This window comes from Lethenteron reissneri, chromosome 29, assembly GCF_015708825.2.
Source record: "Lethenteron reissneri isolate LAM-NWPU_2019-01 chromosome 29, ASM1570882v1, whole genome shotgun sequence".
NCBI classification, from domain to species: domain Eukaryota; kingdom Metazoa; phylum Chordata; class Hyperoartia; order Petromyzontiformes; family Petromyzontidae; genus Lethenteron; species Lethenteron reissneri.
In genome coordinates, this window is record NC_083807.1 from 3,216,118 (window position 1) to 3,230,166 (window position 14,049).

Below are 14,049 nucleotides of genomic sequence, written 5' to 3' on the forward strand. Positions count from 1 at the left end.
GGGAACATCCTTGCTGTTATGATATATTTATCACTACCAAGGTCTCCCTTGAAAAAGCTTTACGTGTCAATGGACCTTCCCCCAGTTATGAATAAATTCTTCGTGTCTAAACATAGAACATGCACGTGTAAAAGTTGTTCTATGTTCATCAATATTTATCTCCCTATCAAGCTCAAAATTCCATTGTGCATGTATTATTCAGAATATTAATCACGTGTTATTATCACTTACCGTTTGTATATATATTTTTTACTAAGATGCACCGCTGAGTTGCACTATCTCCATTACCGCGTGGTGCGGTGGTGTCACAGAGGTCACGTCATTACGTAAAGGACCACGCATCAATCACTCCAGATAGCCTACTCCACCAAAACCACCACATTAGAAATAACTGGAGCTGCCCAACGACAAGAGAAGATATCACACTCGTCTCCTTCATTGCATTGCCATTTACTAAACAAAGTGATAGCCCATTGACATCCGTTGTCACGTTATCTCGCTCGCAAACAAGGGAAGCCTGTCACGCTGGAAGGGTTATTTATATATTTAAAATAAATAATAGGTTACGAATAACAGCGTTGGTTTGCGGTCACCAAGAGGACAAAAAAGACGAAGGCCGGTAAGGTGGATTGTCGATTTCTTTCCCAGCGGCGACAGAACAAACATACCTGGTCATTATTTTAATTAACCTGTTTGTCATTGGGAGAGGTGGCTCTGTGGGTTACCGCACTATGCTACACACCAAGTGACCCGAGTTCAATGCCCGATCGAGGCTAACATTGGTGGCGAGTGATATCTGAACCGGTCCTGGTGCCTCCCTCCCCTTCGCCGAAACAGCACTAACCGGCGTGGTGAAGTATGGTCGAACAATCCCAATGACTGACACGTTATGTGGAGGAGGCCTTCATCGAACAGTGATGTGACAAAGGGGTGCACAGGGTGGTGGTCCAGATTGTCTTGTGATCTCCAATTAATTAACCCTGAACATTTGTTTTCCTTTGCATATAAATTTATGTTTTAAATAAACCTGACCTCCCTTTACATTCAAACATGTTTTGCAAGTAATTATAAATGTTGACTTTGGGGCTATGATACATACAAGTGCTCAATAACCTGTTTTCAATCAATCTGCAATTAATATTTAGCCCATTTTCAATCTATTGGTGGATGAAGGCCTACCCAAGATGTTGTACATAGATGTTGTTTGACCATAAATCTCTACGCTGATCACTACTGGTTGTTGAAGCGGGTACCCACAACCAGTTTAGACATTCCTCGCCAATGATGTTCACCGTGGCTAGGAATCAAGCTCAGGTCACCGGCTTCATAACCACTGATGTCACCACTCGAGTCCAATGAGGCTGGTGAGGTTCTTATGGGGTCTTTAACAACTCCTTAAACGAAGATGAAACATTTTGTTAAAAAGGCCTTGCGGCATGACATGTTGGCTGATGGAAATTAAGTCAAGCATATGCACCAGGGTGCTACTTTTCATGTCCGCTCCTGCTACTTCTACAAGCACAATATGAATACATGTGCGAGTTGCTGGTCACAGGTCACACACAAGACAAAGATTCCCATTATAACCTTTGACAGGCTATTGGGGAAAGTGGTTAGCAAGCAGCTATTAAGGCTGACACGGCACACGAAGGGGTAGGTGGCCAGCACCACGTCAGGTGCTGGCTCATGTAAGGCTGAGTCGACCTCGGGGAGGCCCAGGACTGGTTCAGATATCCATCACCGATACTGGCCATTAGCGCTAATCGTATATGGGTCACCGGGTATGTAGCGCAGTGCCAACGCCCACTTGTGTTTGGCCTTTAACTAAGATCCCCGTATACCCTTAACAGACTGTTGGGACAAGTGCTGTTAGCGAGCACCTATGAAGGCTGGCACGGCACACGAGGGGGGTGGGTGGGCCAGCACCACGCCTTTGTCGCTCGAGTAGTGATGTTTACACACTGCATCAGGTACTCATTTCAGGCCGAGTTAACTTGGGGAGACCCAGGACCAGTTCAAATATTCGCCACTGTTGTTACTGATTGTGAGAGGGAATCAAACCCAGGTCGCCGGGTTCATAGCACAGCACGCTAACCACTGCGCCACCGCCCCCCCCCCCCCCCCCTTTGACACACACACACACACACACCTGCAGCAGGAATTCCATGCTGATGCGGTTCTCTATGAGCCTGAGCACCAGGTGCGCCTTCGCCTGGTACAGTTTGTAGTATTCCCACGAGAGCGTGTGCGGGTAGCACACGGAGAAGTGCAGGTGAGGAGTGGGACTGCACAGACATACACACAGACACGAGTGGCACACACAAACATGCGCACACACCCGATGAAAACAATTGTTAATATTATGTAAGTGTCAGTTTTTTTATTCAGAAAAGCATCCATCATTCCTTGTGAAAAGCATGTCCTGCCCAAGCCTACTTACTTTTCTAAACAGTAAGATCAATAATACAGGTTTTTCAGGTTAGATCGCGTAAATATATAAATGTGTCGTTAAACACGCCACCACCCTACACAGCTAATTAGTAAGGTTTGTCACGTAAACAGAACATGCCAATTCGTTACAAGTACAGTTTCAGTTTTTCAGTTTCAGTTTCATTTATTAGGTATAGCCCTGTGAGCCATTCGGCTCTTGAATAGGGTAGAACCGCAACAACAAAAACATATGAACAAGAAAACATCTTAAAGTGACTATGCGCAAACAGAAAAATCCAGGAAAAAACTGCAAAGTCTTCCAGAAAAAAAGCACCGTACACCAACGCTGTGCAAAAATCCCAGTGGGATGCAAGTCAAGCAGCAACAACAACCACAAAACAACTCCGATGTGCTATGTTAAACTAAGTAAGATGTCTCTCACTTGTCTAAATTCTCTAATCCAAGTGTTACTCAGCCTCTAAGTGTAATGCCAAGCAGGCATCACCTCGTGCATCTTTGCACACTTTCCAGCCTGCGTTCAATTGTATTTGTCAGTCGTCCACGGTTCCGAACAATCTCACTGTAGGCTACAGGGAATGACCTAAAACTGTGTTAAGGGACATGGGTATGTTGCATTTCCGCATCAAATTGATTTCTCAAAGAACGAATGTACTGCTATCGTTCGCCTCCTCATTGCCAACGTATGTGCAGTGATTAATCGTTCAACGTGGTAGACGTGTTTCCTGAATAATGCTGCGTTGAGCCAAAACGCGTTAAGGGAAAACTATTTCACCGAAATAAATAATTTAAAAGGTTGGGTTTGCAAGGTACGATGTACGCACACGCAGTAAGATGGCAGGACAAAGGAACTGAGATGAGGGTAGTACACCGCATATTGTACCATTCCGCGTGCATACCCATAATTCCCAGACCACTTAGCCGTGCGCAGCTCATGAAAGTAGCTCATCGTAGACCGCTCAGAAACCGCGTTGTAACGGACGCGTTCTGCTTTGTGCGAAAGCGCTCCCGAATTGAAGAACCGCGTAACAGTGAAAACTCGTTGTGTGAACACACATTAAGAGAAGGCTCTCCGTATTTATTATTCTGCTGTGTTTTCGAGTTTTGTCCCGACAACAATTGTGGTGTTTTGTTTAACGCTTGGCCATCAGACTTTCATGTCAGAAAAATGTTACGCCGTGGTCCTCGGAGCGAGCAATTGCTCGCTCACCCACTCACTCGAGTGAAACTAGTGGGTGAGCGAGCAGGCGGGCGAGCGAGCGGGTGAGTGCAAAGTCCACCTCTCCTTCTCCTTGCCGGCAGCGAAGGTCGGGTGGAGGAGGATGCCTCCGGTTTGCAGCTCGTAATCCGTCACTCGGGACAACCACTGCAGGAGGGACAGCATGGCAGGGATATGTTGACGCACGGCTTCAGGAGGTGGTGGAGTTAACTGAGGGAAGCGCAGCCGACGTGTGACATACCTTTTTAATCCAGTAACGATATTCGTTGTTCCCGAAGGTCTTTTTGATCCAGAGGCCGTAAATGTAGCCGGAGATGCCTTTAAGCACCCAATCGTCAGTCCTGGTGAAGAATGAAACCCAGGTGCAGATAGATTTGATTGCCTTACAGAAATGAGAAGCGCTGATTTTTTCCTTTCAAATTGTATTCATTTAGTGCCAAATAGAGTCCCATTGGTGCTAATTAAATTCTTTATTTTCATGGTTATTGTATTTTTGTCACATTTTTATCTCAGAGTATTACATCACGCCCCCTGCTCTTTGGTTTTTTCAGTAAAGTCACGAAGGTAAAAAATTAAAGTAAATAAAATCACGACGTTTTGGGGCGCAACACAAGCGTCCTTCTTCAGGTGGGGACAACGTAGCGAAAGCACAACCACTTAAGTGTGACACTGTTTTACCTACGTGACTTTACCGAAAAAACCAAAGAGTATGAATCCTTGCAGTCACCAAAACTTCGAATCTAGAATCACACCCCCTGTTAGAGAAGGGCACACTGTAGGTGATATCCCTTTAAGTGACCTCTTATCCACACGAGGGGCGATGTGGCATGCCACAGAGAATAAGGCTCATCGTATGGCAAACAAACTGAAACAATAAAAAAAAAACTCTCAAAAGCTGTAATAGGACAAATTATGTGAAAGCCCATATTTAATTAAATAGATATTGGGTGCAGTCTTTACTGACCAAGCCAGGATCGTGACATTTATATACTGGATTTGACTGGCTTAATCATACGTGGGTGCATGGATATGAATCCTGCATCTAAGTGCTGTCGGCTCAGAGCTCTGACCCTTGAGCCTCTCCCCAGCCACCTCTACGAGATGTATTGTAACAAGGGGAAATGGTGGCCAAAAAAATAATCACAGACGAACATGGCTGAAGACTAATATTATTTAAGGAATACATTATCGTAGTTTATTATGCATAACTCAAGCACCATGCAATTTACAAGTATCCCCCAACTATAAAATTACGCGGTGCACAATGGATTAGAGGAATCATGGGCAAGTTCTGACGTGAAACAATAAGGCAGCAATTACATAATCAACACAAATGGGGTAAAACCCAGCTTAACAAAGCACGAGTCAGATGACAAGATTCATTAGCGCAGGGAAACAAGCGATGAATAGGTGCGGGGGAGAATGTGAACAAGTCTGTGTATACGAGTCAACAGTTTGGGGTACGAACACAACGCCAATTAACAGGATTTTTTGCATATTAATGACAGAGATACAAAAAAAGATGCCCGTACCAGGACATTCGCGAGATGAAACAGCCAAAAAACTGCTGCGCCAGAGCCTTGGCTATTCTCTTGCGAGTGATGGGCGTCTGGTCGATTATCGTTGCTCCGTGCAACAGATTGGTGCTGAAAGAAGGGCAGAAGATCGGTTAAGTGAGACAGCATGGTGACACGAAAACCCCTATCTATGCATCTACATCACAATTACACCATGATGTAGTTTCATTTGCAGAATATAGCACAGCAGAGAGACGGGATTGTAGTAATTAAACAAAGGCATGTAATTAAGATATAAAACCAACGCGGGGGGGGGGGGGGGCGGGGAGTCTCCGGCCTAATTGTGCTTGACAGCGGCAATCACAATGCATGTGGAGTTTGCAGCAGCAGTGAACGCTCAGCTATACGCCTTTGTTTTGATATCGACAGCTTTTCGAGTGAAAAACAATATTAAGTGGAAATGACACGAGAAGTAAGATTTCGTTATTGAGAGATGTTTTTTTGGAGTTCAGCCTCACTGGACTGGAATCCATTTATCAAAATTGGTTTTTCACGCTATTTATGGAGCATAAGTCCATGATAACCAAATTGGGCTATTCCATCGGCAATTATAACATCCACTGTACTGCACCAAAGAACTTAAATAAACTTTAACCTGTGTAATGATGCATCGTCATAATCATTCTAAAAAATATATTATCTTTCAATAAACACCCGCTGTAAATACTATCACAGAATAAAACTCAAATACTGTAATAAACATTTAAATTTGTAAGGTACATTTCATCTATAGATCCCAATGCACCAATAAAAGGAACATGGCTTGCTCACAATATTAATAATTTAGTTAATATATTTAGAATACTAATCTCCATATATATAAAAGGCCAAGTTGTGAATATGTGTGTCTGTTCAAAATGTTTAGCGTACTTCCCGACATGCAACAAACTGGAAATTTGCCTTGTGGGTACTTTCCAGACTGTACACCGTGCAAAAATTCTAAAAAAACACTTTTTTTGGGGGGGGGGGGGGGGGAGCTCAATAATGCATATATTTTGAAAGTGAGCTGTGACGTCAAATCTGTCACGTGACCCGCGCATGTGGAAGCGTAACGCATCGTAGTGTAGTGGTTAGCGCGCTGCGTTAAGAACCCGGCGACCCGAGTTCGATTCCCGCTCACGCCCAGTAAAACAATGAACTTTGCTGCACTGCTCTCGACTGACAGCGTGGCCTTGCACAATCCTACAACACCTGAAGCCAAGCTGTCGCCCATCCAACCACTGTCCAGGCTTAGCTTCCGGTATCTGATGAGATCGGGTGCATTGCAGGTGATTTGGTGATGGGCTACTGCTGTGTGTCAGCTTTGTTTATGTGCAGGTGCTGGCTGAGCAACTGCAGAGCCCTTGAATGTTGTTTTTAAAAAAAATCCAATGTCAGAAGCAGGAAGTGCTCACTGCCCGGCATAAACCACACTGTGCACCCTCAGAATCTTTCATAATCAGAATCGTCACTTAGAATGGAGGAATCCGATGAGCCATGAAGCTCTTTTTTCACAGACGTCTGCTGGCTCGCCAACACGGCTCAAATTAGAAAATTTGACGGGCACCCGTAACACCACACACAAAGCCAGCTTGGTTTTCCGAGATCAGAGATCTGACACGGTTGGCTACGTACGGTGCCCAAGAAGTTCCACATACACACATACATTTGATCACAGCCTGACCACAGCAAAATGCGGCCCCTCAACACCCCGTTTAGATGTTCACACCGAGCGAGGCGAGCGCCATCAATCGTGTCGAAATGTTAGGGCGGGGGGAGACACCTGAATATGCTCATGGAGGCGTAGGAGGTGGCCTCCACGTAGGCCTGGTCCACGAACACCGTCTTGTAGCAGGTGTACGGGTAGCGGCAGGTGAGCACCTCCTCGTAAAACTCGAAAATCTCGTGCAGGAACGAGGTGGTCTGCTTGAGCAGCGGCAGCAGCTGCGGCAGGCAGAAGTGCGTCACCTGGGGGGACACGAGTGCGGCGGCGGCACGGGTCATTAGGAGTACGGGGTGTGACGATGAGTGCCCCCCACCCGCACGCCGAACGGCGAGTGAATTGTCACGGTTCAATTCAAGGGACGTGTTCGTGCTCGTCCAGTTTGTACGATCTCGTTTTTGAATGCCCCTTTCTCTGTCACAAGTACAGTTTTGTTCGTACCATTAGCGTAACCGGTGTAACTCTAACATGCGTGTAACATTTGCATTAGAAATTACCGGAAAATAAATCAATTCTTATGACCACAATCGCGATCCAGGTTTAATAGAGCGTAAGAAATTATTTGAATCCAGGATTTAATGCATCGCGACAAGCCTACAGACAATTATAATTTGATCCTGGAATTAACTAATTACCCGAATTAATCACAATTAATTGAATCGCCGAGTGACATTGGACACAAGCCTAAAACGTGAAACCATCCATCGGCTTTGACAAGGAACAAGGTGACACCTGACTTGTGTTCGACATTAAAGAACTAAAAATATATGCTGCCCTCTCGTGGTGGTGCAATGTCTAAACGTACAGCCCCCCTCTGTGAATCCACAGCTAGATGAGGGCCTCCCCACGCTGCGTGGGTCCTGGGGATTACTTCAGAATACATCGCCACCCTGGTCAGTGTGGGAAGGTGAAGGCGGGGAACATATAGCTGGAAGCAAAGAGTGCAGTACAACTGAGGATTGTGCTGCACTGCCCTATGCTGCAAAAAAACGACACAAAGTCCCGTAGAGGCCTATGACAACCTGGCGCGCACGGTGACCGCCCATCAAAACACTATCCGGGCTCAACCCTGCGAAGCTTCCAAAACGCGATGAGATCGGCAGCATTCTCGATAATTTGGTCATACACAGTGGTATGATGGCACTCTATTTTCTGATAGGCCAGAGATTTTTTTGTTACATAAGTCAAAGGTTAAGGGTCATACGTAGCGCTCAACAACCCCACAGGTCCCCGGTTCCTTACCGTCAGAATAACTTGACTCTAAAAGGTACACGTGCATTTTTTGCTCAGGGCACTGGTGGCAGTAGGGTCTCCACGAGAGGGAGCTTCAGAGAGCCCCTCTAGAGGGTATTTGGCATCCTCTTCCATGCTGGACAGGCATCTTGAAAGAGGTGGCTATACCCTAGACTTTACCCACACCACGTGCAACCCGCCGATTGACTGTGGTAAACCCATTTATAGTGCTGGGTGGACAGAAGCGGAGGGGGATTTAAGAGATTTGCAGTGCTGCGCCGGAAGGTCGAGCCTGCGACACATGGATTGCAACGTCCATGACACCACGACAGCCTCCCTTACTCACCTCCATACGACAAAAGTTACTCAAGCAAGTGCTGTGCCTAACGCAGCGTGAGAAGCTAATGTTCTCATCTTCACAAAGCTCATCTTGCGTCACCTCGTGCATGAAGGGGTCCACGAGGATCTCGAAGGGCCCCACGGCGAGCGAGATGTTGGGCGCGGCCGTGGGCGTCGTGAGCTGGTAGTGGAACGTCTTGCGGCGCATGTCGTGCGTGTATACGGTCTCCACGAGGTCGCCGTTAGACACGGCCACCATGGAGGCATCCACCGTGTACTCCAGCTTCCACATGCACAGCTCCGAGTACGAGTCTATGCACGGAAACCAAGACCTGCGGGCCGGGTGGCAAGAATAGTCCCCGCCTGGTTAAAACACCGCCTCTGTGCGTGCAGGTGATATGTCAGGCTGGCGCAGTGGTAACACTTGTGCGTAGCAGCAAAAAAAGCCTGGTCCGATTCCTGACTCCGGTGCCGTTTTGTGTTGAGTTTGTATGTTCTCCCCTATTCTGCATGGGTTTTCGCCAGGTATTAAATTTTCCTAACATAGCTAAAAAAATACAATACAACTGGCATTAGATAGAATCACCATATATGTACTGCATTGGCATTACATAAAATAACAACACCCTCTCACTGCGAAAACTTGGCAGGACCCTCCTGCCAAGTTCTAGCTCGTGCTAAACGAAGGACTCGCCAAGCGATCGTCATCTCTTGCAGCCTCCCGACGCAACACCAACTCCTACGCACAAGGCAATTTCAACACTCCATCTCTGCAGTTGACGTCATCCCAGGCATGTTCCCTCCTTTGGCTGCTACTCTATCGGCAGTCTTCACTAATGATCATCAAACCTTTTCTTGAAGCGTGTCCTGCTCAAGCCACACTTTTCTAAAAAATAAAAAAAACTACATCTCCAACTTGCGCGAGTTCTCTCCTCCACGTCCGTTCATCGTTCTGCCTCTCAATGCAACTCCATTGACCATAGGCGCTAAAATTTTACAGCCGACCTCCAGGTTCACCATCGCCCATCTCACGATAGGTGCCTCAAAGCCACCGACCTCGATGCATTCTGGTGCCCATAGGAGAAGACGTGGGCGCCCCGTTCAGCCAAGGTGCCCTCCAGATCGGGCACCACGAACTGCAGTCCACCCTTGGGGTTGTCCATCCAGAACTCGACGTGCACCTTCAGCATGCGCATCTCTGGTACGCAAAAACACGTATATGCTGCGTTTACAAAACTGTAAAGCCAGTCCAGCGAGCAAGCCTCGATTCTGTTAAAGGAGTCGATTCTGCAAAGCAACGTAAGGAAACACGTAGACGCACATGCAAACGGATGCACATGTCGGACACGCGAGATTACAAAGACAAAGATCCCCCATATAGCCTCAACAGACTGTAGGGGCAAGTGCTGTTAGCGAGCACCTATGAAGGTTGGAACGGTACACGAGGGGTTGGGTGGCCAGCACCACGCCCGACCGCCTTTGTCTCCCCAGTGGCAATGTTTACACACCGCACCAGGTACTCATTTGAGGCTGAGTCGACCTAGGGGAGGCCCAGGACCGGTTCAAATAATCGTTACTGGTGTTGGCCGTGAGCGAAAATCGAACCCGTGTCGCCGGGTTCATAGCGCAGCGCGCTAACCGCTACACAACCACATACATACATGCTTTACAATAATATACCAGTCTTTTGTCCATCTATTGCTGGATGAAGGCTTTCTCAAGCCAAGCTGGTCATGAAGAATGTCTAATGTCTGACCATAACTACACCACAATGGTCGGTGTGCGTTTGTGAAGAGATGGAGGGGGTGGGAATCACGATCGGTTCAGATATCACTCACAAATAATTATTGTAGCCACAGCAGGGAATCAAACTCAGGTTACTGGGTTCACAGCAGAGCACGCAATCCACTGCATCATTGCTCCACCTTACCTTCTAATATACACACTGCATGTGCTGCCACACAGCATGTTGTTGTTGTATCTTTAAATACAAATACTTAATGGAAATATGCTGTGGCCATCCTGCTGAAAAAAGTATCATGGTCTGGACACCGGAGTTGGTAAACCGTTGAAAATTGCATCGTGATTAGTTCAGTGTTTTTGCAGTTATGTAATAAACATGTGAAATGCACAGCTAGATGAACAAATTCACCTGGCACAGAAACAGGCAGCCTATTGCCTCCCTGAACAAAATCAAGTCTTCCAGGTTTTAACAATCACAGGAATCTACATTGAAAGCCACGTGGACAAAAGGCCTTTATCTCACTGTGAATGTCAATTTCGCAAGATCAATTTAACTGGGTGAAACAAATGAGTGCAGAGTAAAAAAAATAGAAAAGAAATACCAAGTATTCGATGGGGGATATTTTTGTACATTAACACTCACATAATAGTACCGTGTAGATTTCATTTTCGCACGACAAATGTAGCAAATTGGTGGTATATTTTGGAAAAGTGTAATTCTCATGACGATTAACAATGAGCTTTGTCGTTGACAGTGCTTCCAAATAAAAGTTTTTTTGCAGAATATCATGCATTTACATTTTTAAAATTCACGAATTCCTGGTTTCATTAACCTGTTTTCATAAAAGGTGAGGGCAGTGAGGTGACTGGCTAGCTGCAAGGTCAGAGGGCTATGCTGATACTGCACAGATCCTACAGCTGCCTGTGATCATTGAGCACATGAGAAAGTGCTGCCCCTACCATGTCCAGCAAAGGTCACTGGAAGGAATTTCAAGAATAGCTCTGTGACACCTGATTCCGTGGGTCGCTCTCTAACACCATGGGTTGCACGATGCCGCGTGATCGATCCAGATGGATGCATTCATCTCGTAACGTGATGCAGATAGCTCAATCGGGACAAAATTGGCTTTAAAATAAACGTCAGCGAAGTTGGTCAAGGGATTGTCACCTTCCACGTGCTCGCGCAGGTCCGACGGCACTTTGATCAAAAGCTCGCCGTTGCCGTAGTCTGCCTCCACCGCCTGCACGGACGCCGCGTACGCATTGGAGAAGAAGTTCAAGTTGCGCCTGCAGAAGACAAATCACAGTTACAATAACGTTCTCGGCTAGCACATACTGTTTGCATTATGTTTATGTCGCCATTAGCCGGCCGGTGGTGGCGCACGCCTGGAATCGAGCATCGTGCAGGCGAGGGATAGTGGACCAGAGAGATGTTGTGAAACTGCCTTCCCGTGAGAGTCGAGGTGCCACACCCCTGGCTCGCCAAAAGAGGGCAGTACAGCAAAAAGACTAATCGCCATCCGTTTCCATCTGTACGGGGATAGAGTGTTGCCCTCTCGCACGTGTGGGTTTTCTCTGGGTCCTCCGATCTCCTCCCACAAGTATAAACACTTATCATTACTTGGCTGAAAACATCCCAAATATAAAAACACATTGGAGCAGAACCCTCCTGAAGAAGAGTCATATGACTCAGTGTGGCTTTCCTGGATAAATAAGTAAAAGTCTGTCGTAGTTATTGGACTACAATGGCTTGAGTGGTAGCATGTTCGATAGTTGTTGCAGAGGTATATGGTTTGTGCCCAGCGGCCGCCCTGCTTAATACTTTTGTTATTTTCCATCCCCCGCACCTCCTATTAGCAGGGCTGGCTACGTACAACACGAAAGAATTTCAAAATACATACACACATACAACACTGCAGGTGTATCAACAATAAATACGCATTGTTGTCTGCTCCAAAGTGGATGTTAAAGATCTAGCGACATGGTTTAAAACAAGTGGGCAAAGTGTGCCAGGGTCATGCTATAGATTGTCAAAAACATTTTTAAACATACCAGCAAATTACTGAATTGAAAAAAAACCCACACAGCAACATAGCCTCCTACTGGCAGACTAAATCGTCCGCCAGTGAAACATAGCGTATTCGTCACACAATTACCCAATGTGCCAATTCGTTAATTTTACACAGCGACGGAAACAGAGCCGTGCAAGAGGGCCGAGTTGGTACTAGCCAGGCGTGGTGCGAGCTAACGGCCCCTTGCCCCACCAGTCTACAAGGGCTCCTAAGGGGGCAGCAGCAGCATCTGCCTGCGTGGGAACGCACTGTTTGTTCTCCTGGTGGCACACTTCCAGCGTGGGGTCGTTGTACATGAAGGCGGCCTCCTTGTCGTTGACTCGCACGCGGTAGATGCGGCACTGCTTGCAGTTGAGGCGGATCTTGTTGAGCGTCGCCGTGGTGGGAAACAGCGTGAGTTCCACATGGCCCTGCCGCACAGAAATCGCACCGCACGAGCCATTACTACGGATGCATGAATGCACTTATTTCGCACCGCACGTAGACGACCATGCCCGTCAGAGCACATCGGCATCGTCGACTCTGAAATCTTCAAGTTTACACGTTGTTAATTGGTTTCCTCAATGCGCACATTACTTGCGAAAGTTTAACAGAGAAGTGGTTTTTTCAAATGCCTGAGGGGGGGACCAGTAGCGCTGTGGCTTGATTTCCAGTCCAATTAGTTGTGCGTGATATCTAAACCGGTCCTGCGTGCCCATCTTCACACCAACCCGATTAGCAGTTGGCTACGTACGATGCGAAAGAAGCTCAACGTACAAATGAGCCTCATGACAGGCACTGCGTGCGAAGGCATTCGTCTAGCAGTGGTTCGACTAAGGCCAGTAAAATTATTACTATTTTAGCAAGGCTTATTTATACACACTCTGCATTTGCAGCAGCTGCATTAAAGCGTGGCGCAAATATTGCTTAAATGTATGGTATTCTTGGTTCTTTCGGTAAAGTCACGTAGAAAGGAAATAATAAAATAATAAACATATCAAACAATAACATTTGATTTATATTTCTACGTGACTTTACCGAAAGAACCAAGAAGACCATATATTTAAACAATATTTACGCCACGCTTTAATGCTGCTGCAAATGCAGAGTGCGTATAAATAAGCCTTGCTAAAATAGTAAAATATTTACTGGCTTTAGTCGACAATAAAATTATATTTTATATTTGTATTATTTTATTTCCCTTCTACGTGACTTTACCGAAAGAACCAAGAAAATGAATCCCTGCAGTCACGAAAGCTTTAAATCAAAATTTAAATGTATGGTGTTTGTTTAATTCTAAAGCAGTCTTGTGTGTTGAAGTACCATTTGAAATACAAGGTTATAAGGAAAAAGGCTTACAATGATGGACTTCTTTTGGAAGTTGATGTTGTTGATGCTGAGTACCTGATGGTTCGTAATGACACAAAAAATTCACGTTACTTTTGAGTCCTTGTCGTTCATTTCTAGAGAAGCGGAATAGATTTCAACATCAACGTTGACATCACCAGACATTGCTCAAATACATTTGTACCAACTCGCTCACGTAAGGAACTCTGCTGACGAACAAAATACGAACACACACGACTGCACACACATTTAAGTTGCAACATTGCCAAACCAATAATGTGCCGTCTCGCTATCGGCAACTTTCTGCTATAATTAGTTTGGGTCAAATTGACATTTGGAACGCTGCTTTTGAACCAATGCGAACATTCAACCCATTTCTGTAGCGTTACG

General features: G+C 46.0%; 1 protein-coding gene across 2 annotated transcripts in view; it reads right to left on the minus strand.

Annotated features, from left to right (window-relative positions):
• TAF2 (TATA-box binding protein associated factor 2) overlaps positions 1-14,049 on the minus strand; it is a 63,848-nt gene that overhangs the window by 49,260 nt on the left and 539 nt on the right. For both annotated transcript variants that reach the window (XM_061562398.1, XM_061562399.1), the window contains exons 2-11: positions 13,672-13,726; positions 12,583-12,743; positions 11,430-11,548; positions 9,575-9,716; positions 8,619-8,850; positions 7,007-7,191; positions 5,200-5,313; positions 3,909-4,008; positions 3,729-3,814; positions 2,150-2,285 (exon numbers count right to left, since the gene is read on the minus strand). In XM_061562398.1, the coding sequence (XP_061418382.1) occupies positions 2,150-2,285; positions 3,729-3,814; positions 3,909-4,008; positions 5,200-5,313; positions 7,007-7,191; positions 8,619-8,850; positions 9,575-9,716; positions 11,430-11,548; positions 12,583-12,743; positions 13,672-13,726 (1,330 nt within the window). The remainder of the gene's footprint in view (positions 1-2,149; positions 2,286-3,728; positions 3,815-3,908; positions 4,009-5,199; positions 5,314-7,006; positions 7,192-8,618; positions 8,851-9,574; positions 9,717-11,429; positions 11,549-12,582; positions 12,744-13,671; positions 13,727-14,049) is intronic.